Source organism: Echinococcus granulosus (genome assembly GCF_000524195.1).
Source record: "Echinococcus granulosus chromosome Unknown EG_S00044, whole genome shotgun sequence".
In the NCBI taxonomy this organism is placed as follows: domain Eukaryota; kingdom Metazoa; phylum Platyhelminthes; class Cestoda; order Cyclophyllidea; family Taeniidae; genus Echinococcus; species Echinococcus granulosus.
In genome coordinates, this window is record NW_020170424.1 from 394,044 (window position 1) to 415,459 (window position 21,416).

Consider the following 21,416-nt stretch of genomic DNA (forward strand, 5'->3'; position numbering starts at 1 on the left):
CTCACGTTGAAATTCATCACTAAACCTGAAAGCATTTAATCGAGTCAAATTTGCTTTGAATGATTAGAAAAGCAGTCTATTGAAACTACGAAGATAGCATCCTGCCGGAATCTCCTGTCATGAATTTTATATTATTTGACACGGTGTGCATAGGTAGTTCAGGGGAAAACTGTAGGAAAGGAAACAGTCTGTCTGTACAGCTTTTCTTGCTCTTGAAATAAGAATCACAACCATATAAAATCTGTGGAGCCTCTTAACATAATTGGAGGAAAGTACTTTGGACAAATCATCAATCATCAACACTTTGCTAATGGCAAAATCTTAAGCATCAGCATTACTGCAGCACAAAGTCACACTCAATGTCCACAGACAAAAAAGATTAAAAGGGAGTGGTCAACTTCAAAGAAAAAAGGCAAATATGGATGGAAAGGCTCCGGATAGATGGATGGATTCGGAAAAAGGATAGACTTAAGCTGTCCTAAGCCCTCTTTAAAATAATAAATCGGAGGGAATACCTGGTGCGTGGTGGTCTGTTGGTCCAAATGCAGCAGTACTTTTTCATCACATTTCTCGGCAATCTAATGATGGGAAGAGGAATGGAACGGAATGGAGACAACACCAGCCTATACACAGATCTGCCAGTCACATGCAAAATAACAGCTTCCTCAACAGAATTCAAAAATCTCCCACTCGGTGTTTTAAGCACATCAAAAGATTTTTGTGAAGTGTCTTGCAGCCTCCCTTACATTCTAGTCGTGTTGATTGTTTGCTCCATGGTTTGAAAATGAAAAGAGGGCTAAGCAGTGCTGCCACTTCGCTGGCTTCTTTAACCACCCCTTCTTCCGACTCTGGACGAGTGGCAATCCAGTAAGGGAGTGCAGTCTGGAACGAATTCGTGAAAGGAAAGCAGAGTGAGAGATTAACACTTGGATAAACAAATTATACAGCGAGTTGACCGAATGACTAGATAATTGACCTCCTTTTTGCCCTCTTAACTACCAACTATAACTTATGCCGTAGGATAAAACACTTCACTTGATGCCTTAAGGGGAAAAGCATTCCTTCTAGATGGAAAAAACGCATTTAAACCGCCATTCTTTGCTCTCCAGCGGATTGGATCGTTTCTCCAACAATAGCCGTTAATTCAGCCCATAAATGGGAAAAAATTTTTATCTAGCATAACCTTACGGGGCTTCTATCGTACATTTAACTAGCAGTCTCGACCTCACTCACATCTACGAATCACAAATTACAATAATCACTTACCGCCTATCCGCTTTCCTGTCACTTTGCTCACCCCTTCGCCAGTTCAAAAGCCAAGAAACACATCCCTTTCGTTTGACCTAGCATTAGATATTTCCGCTTGAATCAAATTCAGCCAACACCTTATGAGGTGAAGGTATAGAGCACAAAAGAGTTTTGCACTGTTCCCTTGGTTAGTGTTTCTGGCACTTATAACCTCACTTTGTTCATAAATAACACTAGAGGAGACACCTCACTAGACCTAGGCACTTGAAATTTCCTACAAGGGTATCACATCAGTGCCAATGTGATACGATACGAATCTACGCGGACAACACGAAGAGAGGCAGAGGGGAAAAATCATCACTCTAAAAGAAGTGGAAAAAGTGGACGAGAGGATGATAAAGGTAGACACCAAGTGTGTGTGGGTGAGATGAGGACAGGACTGGAAACAATGGGGGACCAACGAGAGAGTGAAGTGTACAACCTCACTGCATTAATTACTTAGGTTATCCAAATAGCTCCTCCTGAATGAGCAGAGGGAGAGATATAGCGGGAAAGTTCACGAAATCGCATAAAAATATCATTGTCATCATTATCCACATCATAAACTCATCAGAGTAGAAGAGAATGGAAAGAAGGAGAATAGGAAGAGGAGGTGGTCTACTGCAGCCCGAAGCCCTCCGTCTCGTCGATGGCCAGGGTCACTTTCTCCACCAAAATCTCGTACGACCGGTACGGTGGCAAGTCAAGGCGGTTGAAACACGTGTGACTAAGCGGTAGGGCGTTCTCCTTACCTGCGCGTTTGATTGTAAAGAGCTGCAGTCCATTGCTCCCTACATATGGATGAACGGATGGAAGGAAAAGGTCGCATGGATTAAAATAGGATCTCAAAAGTGTAAAGGCAGTGCTTGGAAGAAAAAACAGCCTACGCAGGTGTCATGGACCAGTACAGTCTAGACTAGACACCACAAATCGACATGGGAGCCGACTGGGATAATGTGTCCACAGAATAGTGTGTGGTGAAATCTCTGCCCGCCCAGGAGACTTCAAGAACAGATTGTATGGTGACGAGACTCTCAACCGGAAGAAGACATGAAGAGCGTAAAAGTCTGTACCTCAGTAACGATCTTTGCTGTGGACAAGTAAAGGCGCCCGATTTGGGCTATTCACCAGATGCCATTCTGGAACTACACCTCGAAGCGTCAATGAACTAACAAAGTGTTTAGCAAGGTGATGTAATAAATGCATCAACTGGGCAAGAAGATTCATTCCGACGGACAATTTTATTTCCACAACTAAGCCTGATCTTAGACTAAGACGGTGGACAACGAACAGCTAAAAGATGCTGTGGCGCATCGTACGGTGGTGGGTCATGCTTCCTCACAAAGAATGATGGTGCGATGTGATTGGGATCAATTAACCTAACTTGGTTTCCTTACCAAGGATGATCTTGATGGACCCGAATAACGCCGAGGTCATGTTCAGATGTAGAGACAATCCGAAACCTCGACAGATGTAGCGTTTGACGAGCTGACTAAGGAAATGCCCAGTGATCGCACACCGGTGAGAAGTTCGGCTTGACAGATGGCTTTACTCTCAACAGCGAATAACATGGCAGATCCAAGTTAGGGACATCCATGGAACTTACTCAGCCTTCTGCCCTACTTCATTTTAAATGCAGCTTTATAGCCGAAGGAGTGAAATAGATTAGTTTCATCGAAAGGGAAAAGGTACATTGTCAGGACTAGAACTGGGGAGTATTTCGTGATAAGATGTGACCTAATTATATTATTTTCACTCCCCCCTCGTGGAAGATACTCCGATGCATTCCATCAGGTCAGAAGGATAACTACAAAGAAACCCCACAAATGTGCGCTTAATTTCTCGACCCAAAGCAAAGCCACGAAGTTCCTCGATTATGCGCAATGTCGTCATACTGCTGAAAGGAAATAAGTAGGAAGGTTTGACGCACCCATGAGTTCTTTGAAGCCACCAACGGGTAAACGGCAGGTGCCCGTGACAAATTGCAGCAGACGCACTCGTCTCTCCGTGGACAGGGTTCGGACAAACTAAAAAAAGGCAGTAGAAGCAATAAGCGTCAACGTCATTACCAAACTCAAAGACCTCAGAATTACAATTTCATGGCATTCAAGAGAAGGCCTCCAGATTGTCGCATTTGCAGTACGTATAAGGAAAAATTCCGTTTCTCTTCTTTTTGAATAAAAGAAAAACGGATTGTCTTCCAAAAATTATATTGATCAGCACCCCCTTTCTGCCAAAATTTTAGCTTAATTAAAGTTACGGTTGTTAGTGAGTTCGTAAAGAGAGGAATCAGTTAGAATTTGATCATAGAAAGGCATTTTTTCAATCGTCTATACCAGTCTTCGTGAAAGGTGTCAAAGGTTTTCTTTCGTCAAGAGTATACAAGAGCTTGTGAGATCGTCTTGGCACACGAGAACCGGAGCATGAGGGTTCGCCAAATTGTGACAAACATTTGCACCGAGGCTGAGTCCAAAGGTGGTCCGGCAAAAAAAAGGGGTACAGGAGATAATGTATAGAAGGATCCGAAAAAGGCCTTCAGAAAGCGCAAGATGATGAATTTCTACGGCATACCTTCTCCATCGCACCGAAAGCGAGTGAGAAAATAGCTGGCGTAAGAAAAGTTCATGAGTTGTAGAACTGGCGAGAATGATTTATAAGCAATGAGAGTTGAACTTCAGAACAAGTATTTAAAAGTAGGCAAATTTTCTAGTGCTGGCTTTTATTCGTAGGAGAGGATTATATGGAATTAAAAAAGGGTGCTATGCATAAACGACGCTGAGGTCCGACGCGGCGTAGTTTTTCAAGCCACGTCAGCGACTTGAGCTGAGACTAAGGTAGTGAATAAGATGAAAGGCAGATGCGGTGGAAGAAAACCATGGATACGTCCATTCCCCCCACCTAAAACAACGCTATCAATTAGTGGCACCAACGGCAATTTTTGACACTTTACCACTAAGACAACACCGCAACGATTGAAATAAAAAGGCAAAGTAGGAGGATATACTCCTTCCTGGTAAGTGATTTTAATCTTGGTTCCATGTGAGCCAAGCGTCATGTGAGGGTGGGAGCTGAGGTGAGGCAAAGGTGGCTACGAAGTGGAGGAAAGCCTTCAATGATGAAGATGATCCACCTGAAACCCGAGCACCTTAAAACAGCTTAGGCGAAAGACGACTGAGAAGACAAGAAAGTGATCTCACAACGCATATGCAAGTTTCAGGAGAAAGACTAACCTTCCAGAACCAGACAATCTGTTTGCTCGAGACGGTGTAGTCCTTGTAATTCGTGTTCTGCTGCCAATCATCCACATCGATCTTCTGCAACCCACAGAGAATCATCTATAACAAGGAGATGGAATAGGCGTTTAAGGTTTCTTCAACTGATTGTCACCGGTTTCGCCCATCACCTTGATGTCATGGTATTCTGTCTGTGTTCTTTTGTATATTTACGGTATAATTCTACCCAGGACGTCTTGAGAGAAGACCCGAGGCGATGAATTGGTGACAACGACAAGCAAATTCAACCCACGTGAACGATAATCTCGAGATCTTTGGCCAGTCACCACGTTACAGGACAAAGGTACCAGCCAGGGATGGCTGAATGAATCTGTGAGGATTCAACACATCGACTTTTGGCAACTCTTGCTACAAAACGATCAGTAATGAATTGGGACCAGGCGCCAACAGGAAATATCTGACTTTGACCACAACGATCCATTAGTATCGGGTGGGAACCCAAGAGGCCTCCGTTACTTTGCCTGTAATAGCGATTGACATGCATCAAATACCTACCGTAGAACACGGCCCCAAGTACTTCCACCCCCTTCCCACCTTCCTGATGCAGTTCGCCTTAAAAATCAGGAATGCAAACCCATCGTACTACCGCTATTCCTACATTGAAGTTATCTACACTTCGCAGGAAGACGCCATGGCTGTACCAGAATCAACCATCTAGATCGCCGAGTACGATGACATGGAAATTTCTCTATGACTAGTCTTTCAGTTCTCCTACACGCAAATGAGAAACCTCCCTGTTTAGTGCCTCTACAAAAGACATGGGGCGGATAACTTCCAGTCATAACGTGTACACCATATCCGGTTGTTACACTTTGAGAAGAAAGTTTCTCGATGCTTAAGTAACAACTTTTCGCTTGTGCTCCCTACATGCTAAACAGCAAAGAACATTGCCATGGTGATACAATTAAGTGTGAGTTAGATCTACACGCTTCAATAAATCATGTCCATCAAGCGCATGAGCGCACACATTCTTCCTTCCTTATGCGCAAACCATAGCAACAAATAACCTTTTTAAGGGAATAGCTATTAAATGTTTTACCGATGGATGAGAGTTTCCAGCCAAAAGGATTGGCTGATTAGTATTGCAGAAGGAAATTCTGCTGTGGATGACTGAATGGGCAGAAACTTACGACGAAAGCGAGTATTTCTCAATTTTTACATAAGGATGATTGAGTTACGTAACTGTCTTGATCACCACAGCATTCTGCACTTACCACACCCGTGACCTCTAATTTTCCTGCTGTCATCGTAAAAAAGTGCCTCAAAGCATGGCCTCAAAATGCTTTGCTTTTGACATGGGGTGGCTGTACTAAGTTAGAAGATGATGTCTGCCACTTGACCTTTAGAGGTCCTGATCAATTGATAGAAAAGATTGTGATTGAAAAGGAGAATGAATTTCCGCAAAACCAGTCTATCTTTGCCCCAAATGTGAAATAACATGAGTTATTTATTCAATAACTTGTACTAATCTTCAAGCTGATTCTTTGCCAACCGAGCGTAAATAAAAGATCCATCGCCTTTGCGATGTAACTTCTGGTTTTCGGTTGGGAATCAGTCGCAAAAGACAAGGAAATTTATATCTAAAGTTTTTGGAGAGCCAAACCGACGAATGAGGCATTATACTTCCACTCTAAACAGATCGAGAAAAGAAAGCCGACTTCCGGTGAAGTGACAACCCCTCGAAACGGCTAGAAAAATGGCGACGTCACGTTCAAACTTCCAATGAGGTAAATCTTTAAAGATTGCAAGACTTAGGAAAATAACAAAATGAAGTTCAAAGTTCAAATCCGAATTAAACTGGCTCGACAACTTAAATAATGTAAGTAATAAACAAGCATCAGTCTATTAGGCGCAAAAAGACCGATTTGGTTTGAATAACACCCCAAGTGAGAGTGGACATTGCCCTGATATTTTAAGAGATGGGAGCCTAGCTTCCGCCTGACGCTATTGGGGCCGAGTCGACTGATCGTAACCACTGTGACAACAAAATGATTGGGAAGGAAGGTAACCAACAACAATGCAGCAGCAGCGACAGTCAACAGAGGGCAGATAAAGCAACAACGCATCTCGAATGTCGCAAAGTAAAGCACAACTGCTGTTTCAACTAGTGGAGAAGGTTTAAAGCGAACGCTTTATCTGTCCACCTGAACTGGTGTCTGTCTACCCCTTTCCCTATCTAACTCTCATTCTGCCTCTTTGGCTCTGTCTATTCTTCTCTCAGTTCGTATTTCTACCTTCCTGTACATACAACTCCCTATCGCACTGCATTCATCAATTCAAACTATAGAGAGTTCTCTTGAATCATCCAAACAGATATGAACAAGCTCTACAAATGCATCTTTTATCAATGACACTTGAAGCGAACGAAGGTATCCTGCTCTCTACTCGTGAATAAAACCACGCTTTCCTCATTTAGAAACCCGATAATCTAGTATCAAAATGCGTCCACAAAGTATCACAAACATAATTTCAAACAAATGCCTGGGTATTCCGGTTTCGTTTAACTCGTATTCACAATTAAAACTCCCTGATCTAGATGCTCTACATCCTCGTTTTATTCGTCAGAAATCAAACGCATGGCAACTGTTTTGCATTTTCAAATCAAATCCTCGCCAATGGCTCTCCACCACGACTAGAGAGATGGCACGTGGATGCAGGAACCCATAAGAGATGCACGGATGTAGAGCATAAATAGATGAATGCATCCAAGGTAGATGAATTGATGAATTTGGTATAAATGGATGAAAGAGTAGATATAAGAAAAAAAACCTACCTCTAATTCGCGTTCATCAAAGTACTGAAGCCATTGAAGTGGAAAGACATCGGCAAAACCAGCCATGAAGGCCTCCATTTGTTCCTCTGTACCCCGTGAGAACCGCCAGTTTACCATCAAACTAAACAAAACAAAAATGTCTTATTAATTTTTATTCAACAATTGAAAATAGATGATGGGCATCAATAATTAGGCCCAACCAATCAAAAAATGCAAATTTAAATTCACCGGTTCCAAACCAACTAACCAATTAGAAATCCGGATGAAGTATTCCCATTTTTTCAGAAAAATATGCATATAATGCATATTTCAAAACCTTAGCAGAGCAAAAAATGAAATTTCATAGCCCTGTTTGTATTTGTAAATAATTCGGAGAAAAATCCTACCGTCGTTCCAGTGGGTCAAGAACACAGCTTTGACCATCGTTAGAAAATGTAACCTTCCACTTCACAAAAAGCGCACACCCACCTTTGAATCAACCATAGCTCCATCCAGCAATCCAACTGACGAAAAAATTCCACACAAAGGTATTCTAATTGTTTGCCAAAAAATTAACGACGACTCCAATGTTGTACCCAAGATTACTGCCTCATAAAGCGCGTCCAATTGCTAAAGTGGTCAGCTGCATGACGTTGCTAATGCCAACTGACTTCACGATAGGACAAGCACACAAAAAGCCTCATTGATGTTTGCAGTGGAGGGTAAAGGTACCTTTGCCTAGCGCTCCACATTTCAAATAAACCACCACGTGAGGTGAGACGTGGCATAGATGTTCGTCAGGTCAACCTAAGCACACGACGCTAGGTGTCAGCTTTAAATGCCTGTTCACGGGGATCGGTCAAGTAAAAGCTAGAACCTGACAGTAAAACTCGCAGAAGATTAAAGTGCGTGCCCCTCGCTATGAACATTTACAGTCGGTAGAGCCACCGTGCACCAGTCCAGGCATGACTAACCGAGATGACAGGCGTACGTGAAGCGGCGTGTGGAAGTGAATGGAGTATCATGTGAACAAGGCCATAAAACAACGACCTGCCCGAAGACTTTGAGATCACTACGGGACCGGTGAGACGCTTGAATAGCGTAAACAGTTCATTCAAAACCAACCGCGTGTCTTTCATCTACAATCTCGGACGCGGCGGTTCCCAGCCTACGGCACAGTTACTCCTGCGAACATTTAGCCAGTGAGTGAAATGTCAAATCGTAAATACTCAGCACATACACAATCTGTTGTGGAATCGCGTGAGAAATGGGCCCTTTCCATGGCAGTGGTGAACACAGCCATTCAAGATAGACAGCGAAGTCGACTTGAAAAAACTTCACATTTTCGCAGTAAGTAAAGTCCAAAGGTGCCCGGGGTTCTTCCTGTTCAAATTCCTAGAATTTGCTAACTTCGTGGCTATTTTCGAGATCAATTTTGGAACTGCCTCTCGCCTACTCCCTCCTGATTGGCTGTAACCGTGGCAGCCGCACTTTAAGTTGGCAATTGGTCATTCTAAGCCCAAGGTCGATCAGTCACTACAAGTAGGCGTGACAAAGTAGACCAGGTGACTCGACTCAGACCAAGACGCATAGCCAGGCATTCTTCACTGATCTCTTTACTAACCAACCGCCACGAAACGATCCAGACGACTCGTGAGCATAGCAACTCCAGGTTATAACAACTGCCGACACGGTCTATAACAAACGCCGTTCAGGGAGGTCATAAAACGTGCCCACAATACTCTTGACAGTTGGATAATGAATAAATGAATCTGTTCCACCTTCAAGCAGCGTAATTACTTTTGTTTACAAAGTATGAACAGTGGATTGTGAGGGGCTGGTACATTCGAACTGCATAAGCAAACAGACGGGTGGAAGGACATGATGGAAATCACTCGAAAAAAAACGCTTGGCGAGGAACACCAGCCAGCCTTCTCTATTAAATAACCCTAAATCACGTCATCGTAGAACTAGATCCAACTGCTTTCAACCGGATTCATTTTCAGCCCAGTTATTTAGGTGTACGATATCAACATCAAAGAAAAAAAACGCCTACTTGTTAGCACACTTCTTGTTGCCAATCGCATTCACGTTCTCAGTAGCGCGAAGTACGTGGTAATCTGAAATGACGATATCGCCATCGCTAGAAGCCACGTAATCCTAAATTCGCAGTTCAAAAAAATGGGAGGAGGCAGAGCGATTAATCACCTCTGTACTCTATTTAATTAAAAACAAGAGGTGTCAAAATGCACACAACTTCGTAGAATTAAACGATCGCAGTCTACTTAGTTGCAATCCACTGATTGCCTTAGAGGAGATCAAAAACTTTTCATCCACCCTGCATTTAAAATAAGGCGACACCCAATTCGCCACCGCTTTCTTGTTGCCATTGGTTAAGCGCCTCAAAAATGCCACTCATTGCATTATCGTGTTTTGACCGAAAGCCGACGGCTTCATTGACTCTTTTGACTGCTACACAGATGGTTTTACGCAACATTTAGGAGTAAAAAAAATGAACATCGAAAATGAGGTTTTATAAACTCGGAAAATTTGAAGCAATGAATAGTCGTGTTCAGCTTTGTTGCGATACCCCCAGCCCCCTACTCTTCTACTGCAAAGCTTCATGAACCGCCAGCTCCCATGTTGGTACAACTGTTTTCGGACGCTGACATAAAAGTTTCGCCGTCGGTGCCATTTGAAAATATCTTCAGCTCAAAGAAGGGGCAGTTTCTCCTGTGGCCAGTGGATCTAGCACACGGGCTGACCGATTCACATGACGACGAGCTCTCCGACACAAAAGCAGAGATGTAAAAAACCGGGTTTTTATCATCTCTTATTAACGTTTATTTACATTCACAAGCAGCAGTAAATAGCAAGCGCGTTCTATTACCCACAGCCAACGTGCATGGCATAGGACACAGTCCACTCCGGGCACTGTGGGAAGCGACATTCGTCCACATTCACGCTTGTGATGGATGACGAATTTGTGGATATTTACTCATGCAGAAAACTTTAAGCATGGTGCCGTTGTGAGACGTTCGATACGGCGGAGACAATCCCAGAAGCAATGGTACCCCGACTACGCCAGCCATTCCTGTAAACATCCAGCCAGAGCGTGGAATGCGTACCTCCACCTGAACACCCACTCAACGCATCCACAACCTGTCATTAAATCGAGTCACAAGAAGCCAAAGTTCCATAGGAGGAACGGTGGACGTAATCGCTTACACACATTAGCAGTTTTGAGAAGCTATCTAACGCCGGCTACTTAAGACGGATGAGATGACGTAGTTTCTCTCCAGAGTGCTTCAGCCATACTGAAGAATATTTTTAAGTTGAAGCTACTTTGAAGATGTTATTTAGATGCTGCAATAAGCATTTAGTGAATATAGCAGCGGGAGGCTCTGGAAAAGAACAAAAAGGAAATAAATACTGTCACTCTCAAAATCGGAGGTCCCATTTCAGCCTCCATCCAGTGAGTAAGCTTCTTCATTTGTGTAATCTCAACCACTTAACGGTTAGTTCACAAGTTAACGCAGGGTGAGATTTTAGCTTATAAGTTTCATTTAGTGAACTCCAAAAAAGTCATTGGATCACCCTTCTTTGTTCAGGGTGACCGGAAGGGTTAGTTTCTATAGTAAAGTGTCGATCAGTGACGCCGACAACAATCACGCATGTTCTGCAACCTTAAGGGTCAAACTGATGTAACCTTCCGATAATAAATGCACAAAAGTTGCAGAATCTACAATATTATCCAAAAATAATCACGAAAAGTGTTTCAACGCCAAGATGAGACACTTTTTTCAATCCTGAATCATTCAAAACGCACTTTCTACCCAAGAAAGTCACCTGCTTCAAATAAACGTGGAGGCAGTGGTTGTATTATCCGAATTGTGTGTGTGCGTGGAGAATACAAATCCATCAGCAACAGAAAGGATGTCCAGGATGAAAATTGAGTTTCCTTCCTCCTGGCGTTGTCTATGAATGAACTGAATAGCTCGAAAAGTACCTGCATTGCTGTGCGTTCAAAGAATAGCATTTTTGCTTGGATAGGGGAAAAACGGTGTCGTACAAAAGAGAAATGACTGATGCCTGCTTAAACAAGCGGTGGTGAGGAAAGTAAGGAATCTTTTGCAGTAACTGGTTACTCTTAACGTTCACGCATAGCAGTGTGTGCTAACTCATCGTTCCAAAGTGCTCAATGACGACATTAACGACTCCTTAAGCGCAGACGAAGAAGACTATGTAGAGACAATTTGAGCGATTTAGGAAAACGGAGAAAACTTATTTGTTTAGAACGACTGATTAAGGAAAAAAATGGTAATGGGCATGACACAAAGCTCTCAGGAATGCAAACCTTCAATGATGCTGAAAGGACACCATAATGGGTGAGATCGAGCCTACACACGGAAACACTTCAAAGAAAGTTAGAAGCTTAGCTATTAAAGATATCAAAAATTTAGATATTTCGAAAGAGAAAAAACTCCCTCTTATTGACCGCTTGCTTAAGGTAGATCTTAAGGACTGCTCAACTTGCTGTATTAGCATTGTGAGACCTTGAGGCACAAAAAATCGACCAATCGCAGAGGGGATAAAATCACAGAGAGGTTGAGTGATATCCACTTAGTCTCTAAAAATAAGACACTCGTAACTCGGTACAAAGCCGTTGGAGAAGAAAACCTTCGAAATGTGAAAAGATCAAATATCAGTGCTTTGAGAAAGGAGTAACTACAAAACTATGCATTTTTACCAATGATCCCCACATCTCAAATTGTCATCTCAAAACGAATATTTTCAGGTAAGTTAGAAATCGAGAGAAAGCTTGTCTTTCTGTTAAGCGGTGAGTCAGGCAATGGTTTGAGCTAAGATTTCCTCCTAACAAACGATTTTGATCTTTTCAATGGGGAAATCTTAGATAGTACCAAGAACATGAACCGTCTGATAACTTTCGCAGTAGATCACTTAAACGAGAAGGTCAAGTGTCCCACTAAAGCCCTCCTAACCGATAAGAGTGAATTTTTTATCTTGGGCCAAAACAAAACTCGATCACAGGGTAATCGTAAGAAAGGGAACTCTTGCTCCAACCGACTTAACCCATTAGCAACTTGAAGCTTACCTGAGGTATTCTTCTTTGTTGGCATCCGTCACCTTGATGCTTTTGCCTCCCTGTTTCAGCTCGCAGGTTATTGTCTGACCGAAATGTTCATAATCTGCCTCAAAGTACAACTCCAAGTCTGCGTCGTCGATGGGATTTTCACTGAATAATAGGAAAGAGGAAGAAAAGAAGTTAATAAAGGTCATAGGCGGGATTAAAACGCATATTCTGATATTTTAACTTATCCTCTCCCTCACTCCATTACACAGTTCCTCAAGTCAGAGGCAAAACAATCAATTTCAAGTCCCCGTTGAGAATTGAGGAGATCCAAGGATTAAGCGAGTCTGAACAAAAAGTAGCATTACTTCTGTAAAGCTGTCGATCAACTTTGCCTGAAGATCACCTCCGGCAGCAGAAAAGCACACCACAGTGCCACTTATTTTGATGGCGCATTTAGCTACGCAGGCTCTGCGGTCACCGTCTTGGTGGTGTAGCATTCCGTTTACTTCCATTAATACCCCACCTCCTAAAGAGAGCACTCAGAGCGGCGCATTGGTGCCGACACTAAGCGTGCCCAGTCTAGATGAATGACATTGCCAAATTCTAGGATTAGATACCCAGCTCGAAAGCCATGTGGATTCTGTCATAGATGGCGGAAAATACGGACACACGTCCAAAATCTACCCAGACTTACACCAATGATAACGCTACCATTAAAATTGAATGTTTGAGTCCACTACATTCAAATGGTTGCATTTTACGGAGACAAGAGAGAAAGAGCGAGGAGTAGTACATCCACTTTTGGGGGAACGGAAGAGGAGGAGGCACGAGGACGCTACCATGACAACACCCACAAGTTTTCCCTTCATTTACAGTAGCTGAGGCGGCCACTACCGGTGCTCTTCTCATAGCGGACCCAAGTTTCGTTACAGTAGAGCTGAGGTTATTATTCATTCCTTAATTTCAATTTGTATAAAAAGGCGAGGCGGATTTCATCTCTTTTTGAGCTGTCATAAAATCGAAACTTGCATAAGTACCAAAGCAGCATTTGTATCAAAGGTTATGAAAAATATGTCGTCAACATTTGACGAGCGAAATATGACATTATCATGATGCCAATCTATCATCTTCGGTTCTGTCCCGTGGTTAGATGGTTTCAAATTAATGTTCTTCCTGGTGCAGATACCAGTAGAGAGGTATGGTAACTAAACTGGGTTCATCGGGGAAGTTGGCGATCAGCGTCAGATGGAATTTACACCACATGTTGATTGCTATCTTCTAATCTTTCGAAAAGGTCAGTCTGCCAGGTCATCAAGGTCATTGGCTCGGCAGCCCTTCCTTACTACCATAACTTCCACTTTTCGACGCTATCGAAAAATAACCCTGATACTTAAAAAACAGTCAAAAACTTAATTTGACCCTGGTCGTGAGAACTTAATGCAGCATCTAGTACAAGCGGAAACTTCCATGGACGTTCAGCATAAAAGAATTCGGATGCAGAAGGCACGCTAAAAAGGAATCCAAAAACACAATGCTGAAAACACAGATACGAAAACCTCACGAGTTGAATCACTCCTCCAAATTTATCAATAAAAAAACCAAAAGGGATAAATGCAAAGCTCCGCAAATAAAAATTGACTGCTTCCAAAGGAGTCACAAAGTGGAACCTCAGTGAAGCCAATTCACCAACTAAACTATACGATCGACAATGCCCTAAAGTGGAAGGCGAACATTTCAACAGAAGTTCCAAAAAAAGGGATTTGGCGTAAGGTCACGATTAAAAAACTGGAGTAGGTCACAGTGATGTGGGAATACTTCAACCAATAAAAGTGAGATACCCGAATGATAAACCCATTTTCTGACCTAAGTAAAAACAAAATGAACCGTAAGAAGGCAGGTAGGAATAAATTGGGCTGCTTAACCAAAAAACCACCCTAGACTCTATTATTATTCACACATAAAAAGGTTTGGGAACTCGAATAGGTAACAAAGATTGACCGTCAAAAAGAAGGCCTAATTACAACAACCTTTGTAAAATTTGCCACATCAGAAAGTATGAGAGGAAAGACTATCAGTTGAAGCGTAAACATTCAACGATTAATTCAGATCTACGTGTTGAAGCCTCTCCTCCTCCAGAAAAAAAACGTTCAGTACGGATCCATAAAGATACTCCACTAATGAAATTCTTGCAACAATGGAAATTGGGAGTTGCAAAACACCCAAAAATCAGACTAGATAAGGAGGTAGCAACTCGTCACTAAACCAAATCCCTTCTCATTTATTCAGCGCAAAAAATAAATGCCCCACTGTTTAAAGTGAAGATGCTAAAAAGCTTTTATCTAAGTACCTCAACTAAGAGCTGAGCACCTAGAGATGATCCATTCCCACAGCAAACTGGCGACCCTTAAAACAGCAAAAAATGATTAAACAAGGACTTTCATCTCTATTATCCAGAAAATGAGGCATTTACTGTATGATAACTCCCACTTTTGACCATGCTTGGACAGATATTTCCTAGGCACCATTTGCGGAGACTGCCAGAGACGTCCCGACAGAATTCAGGCTAGCCTTAGCGAAGCGATAATACTCCAAGAAACAATTTACAGGAGTCGAATAACGTATGGAAAGTCCTATTTTAAAAACCACTGTCTGTAAATTTTTATTCAAAAGAAAAGTGCAGCATTATAGTTAGCATGCGCTTCATAGAAGTCGTCTTCCAAGTCACAAGAGAGATTCACCCTGTTGGAAGCAGTGTTGAATCAAAACACGACGACCGCTGATTGAAATAGGCTGTAGTTAAAGGGTTTACGTTGGAGCCTTCCCCCCACCTAGGAAAAGGCAAAAAACTCAACACGCCCCATTGGATGTTGCTAATAGTAGTACCTCGAAATACGGAAATGGATTCTAGAAACAACTAGACTACCAAAAACAGACCTGATTTAAAACAGTTAGTGCAATTGGCGGTATACTTGGCTTTAATCACCCGTCAAACGCCTGCAATTGTTTATCTAAATGGATTTTAAGGCATAGACATACGCCAGTCTCTAGGTGAGGTCCTCTATTGTACAGACCCCTCTAGTTTCCATGTATTTTCAATCGAACCACAAATTCGAGAGAGTCGACTTTGTGAGTCAACTTTGACCCGATTGTACAGCGGCAAAAACCTTCCATAACAGTCGTAGAGAATTTGGAGAAGGCGGGGTAGTAGAACAAGGTATCGCTCGGAAATAGCCAAAAAACATACTTGGGTGATGATTCACTCAAAGACGGATGCATTGCGGCCAGAGGGAGGACAATCTATTGGCGATCATTAAGAGCAATGCGGCGCTTTTGATTAGAACGTAGTAAAAACTTCCAGCGATGTTTCAAGCGATTGAGAAAAGAGTTCCCTTACCATCCAAATCAGCCGGGAGTGGAAAATCATGGAGGCTAAGCAAAGGGTTCTACCAACACGTCGTGCCTCGGCATATGACAGACAATAAGGTTGGAGAATCCCCAATTTCTCCGTCTTCACTTCTGTTACCGTCTGAGAGCACGCTGTGCATCTTAGATTTTTGCTGATCAACTGATGTGGTGAGAAGTGGATTTTGCATCCAATCCGTTAAGCAAGACGCCACCCCATCCTGTCCTATTATCGCAACGCAACGCAACACAAGACTTCCTACTACTATTATACGAGAGAATCTCCAACAGTCTCCACGATTCGCCCGGGGCGAAGTAGACTTGTGATCAATAAAATTAGAGGACGACTCACCGGATGAAGAGAAGGGAATTATAGTACTCCTCATCGACAGTTTGAAGGTCATTCAACGACAGTGGTTTGTTGAGAAGACGCTTGTAGAAGGGCAGAGTGAATCCATTGTCAATGAACTTGCCATGGAACAAAGCCAACGCAATGAATCGACCCACGAACCTATAGATGTAAATAGGGAGACCTTCAGAGCCATTGGAGGGAGGGACTTACCGAAAGTACTGGAGATGTTGGGGATTCACTGAAGAATTGGCATTGATCTGTAGGGAAAAGTTGTTGCCACTGGCGTATTCGAATAGGCAGTACATAGGATTGAGAAGCTGATCGGAGAGTTGGAAAAACCATTCCCTGTTGAGAAACGAAGAGAGTAAGAAAAAGGGAGCTTTTAGTAACCTGATCTCGGACATCATAGAATGTTCTAAATAAGGTGAGAAAGGCAGCTGCTAACATTAAAATGTTAATTATGAGATGGTAATCCAAACTGACCCCTGCGTTTCAACAGTTAAAGAAATGCCTTTTATTAGGCGGCCAATAATAAAGTTCGAGTAGCACAACACATTTACCAATAGTTTGAGGTCCCTTCATGATTGCAAACAAATAAAATGCCTTCCAGTAGTTCAATCAATAAATAACAATTGCAATCTTGAAAGTAATCTGAAAGACATCACGGTAGACGAATGATCAAGGCGACGAATAGCATTTGCAGTGGGGGTTAGGCACCAACTACTTCACCAACCCATAAACCAATAACAGAAAACACACCTCTGTACACCACCATAATCGAGGGCTTCCTCGTCCTCAAAGGTGACAGAAAGACGACCTCGCAAAGACTTTGCAGGCACCTTGAGGAGTTGATTGAAGGAGTCATTTAGCAGATCTGACCGACGCACCCGAATCGCCACCTTATCAGTGCTTGAATTTACGTGACAGAGGTAGCGGAAACTAGCCACCTTACGATCCAATGTCCATTGATTCGAATCCCTAGAAGGAAAAGCGAGGGCTTATGTTAAGGGAGGTTTGCACAGATAAGACCCCTCACTTTTAGCAAAATAACACTCGCTTTAATACCTTCGCTATCGTCGTCACACATATGTGACACCCCGACTATTACCTGGCTCCTTACGACACAAGCGCGTGACACGGGGCCTTGATCAGTTTACAACAGATGGCAGTGGTACGCTAATAGAATAAGTTCACCAAAGAAAATCGTCCAGCTCTACTTAAATGGTTTTGTTCCCAATACAGTTCACTTCGTACCGCCTTTTCAATCCACAAGGTTGAATTTCTCACCAATTAAGTGCCTCCATTTGGTTGCCAGGACAATCGCCTGACCTGATTTTAAATCTCGGGTGCTAATGGCGTTCTAATCGGGCGAGAATACTTTTTGACACCTCCTGAAAACATACAACAGCTGTCACTCGCCTAGGCTAATGTGATGCGGCATCAAAAAGAAATCCACAATAGACACATGACAAAAAGGCGCAAAAGGCACACTCATTTATCCACCCGCCCATGTATTCAACTATTCGCCTATCTATCCTTTCAATCACTTGTCCATCTGCCCATTCATTCACCCGTTCACGCTCCCTCCCGCCCATTCATCTACTCACCTCTTCTTCTATCCAATTACCCATTCATTCACCCACTTATTCTCCAAGCGTCTACTTCAGCCATTCAGAACCTGTTGGGGATGATAAAGAACTCCACATCGAAGTGGCTAAAGCATCTAAAACAATCATTCTGAAGCGCCGATAAATGACTGCCTTTTGGTTAACTGCTGGTCTCGCTTCCAAATGCCGTAGACCTTTGCCCCAAGTAAGTGAATACACGGCACTTTAACTTAGAGTAAAGACAGGGAAGAGGAGTAGCTGGAAAGGACAAAACCTAACCCACCTTGATTCCACACCAAAGCAAGAGCCATTTTCGTCCGAGAAAGTGAAACAATTAAAGTATTGGGATCTCAGTACAACACACACACATACACACCTACTGCCATTCAGTCAAGTCAAAAGACTCCCTAAAAGTGCTAGCCACATTAGGTAAAGGATGAGCTTAACATACAGGCTCTTCTGGACTATCTGGAATCGTGATTGCTAATGATCTGGTGGAAGTTTCCAAAAGGCACCTTTGTGTTGTATCCGAAAAATTTACCACCTGATTCACGAGCAACTCTGTCAGTGTTGAAAACTGCGTGCAATTATAGTCTCCTAGTCCTTCCGTACTGCCATAGCTAGTCAGGGAGCGAGATCAGTTGATTCTATCCAAAATTTACGAAATATTACAGTGTCAGTAAAGTTGTTCGACTGTGTATCTGGGCTTTGACCATTTCCCCGATTAATTTGTAGGCGTTTTTATTCTTCCGTGGTTGCACATTTGTCTTATAAAATCTTTGGAATACAAGACACGAAAACGGTGTCTCAAGTGGAAGTCTGTACATACGTATGCTTCCAAAGGCCTATTAATAATCATTAGAGTAGCATTATTGGCCCTGTGGGAAAGAAACCCAAAAATTCTACCATCCAAGAGGGTTTCTTTGGCACAGGGATCATCCCCTTCCCCATCGAATTCCAGCTTTTTGGTCTCAAAAGCAAGAAAGATGTCTTACGCTGAGCCAGGTTGACGGGGATCCTTGAAGGTGGTGGTTCTGGTATTGTGGTCGACGTAGAAGACAAACCCCTCAGGGGTGTATCGCATCTCCCAGCCCGATGGTAGCGGTACTGTAGTTTGGCGTGGATCCTCCCACTGTGTCGTCTTTGTCCGATGATTCACGTAATACACGCGACCATTCGAGTCTCTGCGACGCTCTAGAGGAGGGAGAGGAGAAAAGTAAAAATAGTTTATTCACATCTCCAGCTCTATCTATCTACTGATTAAAAACGAGGGGAGGTCAAGTCATGTTAGCAATTTCGTGTTTATACAGGCCACTACAAAACACATAAACCACGAAAAAATTGCATTAATCTTTTCATCTAGTTCCCTTCTGCCAAGTTCATACCGCACCACCTCACCAATGCCTGCAAAGCTTTGAAAGAGGATGATTTGTCAGTGCGACTAAGCCAACCTGGGACAGCTTGCGCTATTTCGTTATTGGCGCTGAAATGTGCACCCCTGATGTTACTCCTGGCAGTCAGCATGAGGCAACTTTCCGAAATTGTTAATTTACACCAATGATTTCATGCCAATCTTTCCACAGGAACATTCATCTCTCGTGAGGGTTCACAACTTCGAATGACTGCTGTCGGCTTGGATCGAAACTACTACAACCTGGACTGCCACCGGCTCAAAGACGTCTTTGGGAAAATTTGCATCAATTGTCTTACAGTAGGACTGTGATTGACGTCTTCAGTAACTATCTGCAAGTTACACGTCTTCGATGATAAATAACATCATCACACCGTTGTATGAGTGCACTAGCACTGCTGCTACTGCCTTTCATCTTAAAAGACTGCGTCTGGCTTGGGTCAGCACACGCACTACAACTAGATCGGTGAAATACAAGGTAAGAAAAGTACATGCCCGACATTTACCACTGCGTACGGTACGCATGATACGTATGCACACTTCAAGGCTGTGGGTCGCCTTCATATATGTTTTAACTTGACTTGTAGCTGACTACATCACCGAAATTGTAACCTTGAAGGAAATGTCCACTAGCGTAGGTAACTACCCTCAAGCTCGTTCAGGTGAAATGGTGGGAATGAGGCGACAATAACAGAGTCGAGTTTGGAGACCTTGGGCTTCAACTAGCTGATCTATGAAGATATCACCTTCACATTTACCTTGAAACAACTTATTTCCAAGGCTGAAGAAGATTCCAAGTCTGCTCAAAAAGAAGAAACAGAAAGGTGGTAGACAACTGACACCTTCACATTACACTGCGCCGCACACAGTATCGATCAAGTGGGGAGAGAAAAAGGCACATTCAAAATTCACACACACGCACACAAGCAGTTACAATTGCTACAGAAATGACAACACAGTAGCGGACTGACACGTGATGTAGTCATGGCAACGACAAATAAATACTACGTCTCTCAATAGAAGCAGCGCCAGGTTGATGCCAATAGGCGGCTGACAGCGAGGGAAATTGAGGATTGTTAGGCAACTAGCCTCATCCTCTCACACACACATGGAAGGTCAAAATAGATCCTGAAAGATAAATCAGCTTAACTTGGGCGATGGAGCCACATCAATTGAGAGGTAAGGAAGAAAATCCCAAAAATGCTCAAAATAAGGGCTGTCAGACTGATAATACCATAATGGAACAGTTCTTGCTTGACAATTTTGCCATCAAGTATTTTAGATAAAAAAATCAACCACTACAGCTTATCTAGATGTACTGTTGCTCAAATATGGAACCAAACTGACCACTTCGCGTCAATTAAAGGGTGACCGCAAATTTCTTTGAAGCATTTCTGCAATGCTGCTTATTTGTTAACTCTAGGCTCGTTTAGTTGATACTGCCCTAACGGACAAATAGCCACACCAAAAATCCATGTTGTGCATTCATTCTTGCTAGCACAGTGTTCGTGGACCCCTAGCACAAACCAACTGCTCAAATATGACGCCAAGAATTACATTGCCAAAACGACCAATTCAACTGTTACTGCTCAACAACGAAGAAGGCAATTGTCCACAGACCACCACCACCCTACCACCATGTGACCTTTTTGAAACCAATTAATCAGTTTGTAGTACGATTCGGTGGGATGGGGCTAGCTATCACAAACAAGTAAAAAAACGCGTCACGTATTTGTGACGAGTGAATTCAAATTCGTAAATCAACGTGAAATATTTCTGTTGCTAGTTCAATTCACACGATGTTTTAACCTAGTTTAAATGATTTTTTACGTCTTACCGTGCAACAAGTCACCATGAAACACCTGTCAAAAAGCCCACGCCTCAACTCATCACTACACACCTAGTTCATTGGTGTTGTGAACCCCCCACACAGGAGTACTGATTTGGCAGTGAAATTCGCGTCAAAAAATACCATATACACACCTACTTAGAACTCCAAAAACTACCATAAAGTTGACGTTGCAAAACATGTGGGATAGAATAGCGATAAGCACGGAAACAACTAAAGTGGGACGCTAAATATTAAATTTTTCTTCCCATCTATAAAAAAGTTTTCGAGGTTATTTCTTTACGTTCGTATGGGAAAAACACCATGATGAAAACGAAAATGTTCACGGAGCAACCGGTTACTATAGGCTTATAAGGCACGTATGCCAC

At 42.7% G+C, this 21,416-nt stretch overlaps 1 protein-coding gene across 1 annotated transcript in view; it reads right to left on the reverse strand. All coding sequences in view use genetic code 11, as the record gives it.

Annotated features, from left to right (window-relative positions):
* Positions 1-1,905: 1,905 nt before the first annotated feature.
* EGR_05702 (Signal recognition particle protein) overlaps positions 1,906-21,416 on the reverse strand; it is a gene marked incomplete at both ends in the record, with an annotated part of 35,951 nt that continues 16,440 nt past the window's right edge. Inside the window, 9 exons of the mRNA XM_024494951.1 lie at positions 1,906-2,078; positions 3,218-3,314; positions 4,518-4,622; positions 7,354-7,474; positions 12,449-12,589; positions 16,182-16,340; positions 16,392-16,526; positions 16,941-17,159; positions 18,784-18,982. Coding sequence (XP_024350647.1) covers positions 1,906-2,078; positions 3,218-3,314; positions 4,518-4,622; positions 7,354-7,474; positions 12,449-12,589; positions 16,182-16,340; positions 16,392-16,526; positions 16,941-17,159; positions 18,784-18,982 — 1,349 coding nt within the window. The remainder of the gene's footprint in view (positions 2,079-3,217; positions 3,315-4,517; positions 4,623-7,353; positions 7,475-12,448; positions 12,590-16,181; positions 16,341-16,391; positions 16,527-16,940; positions 17,160-18,783; positions 18,983-21,416) is intronic.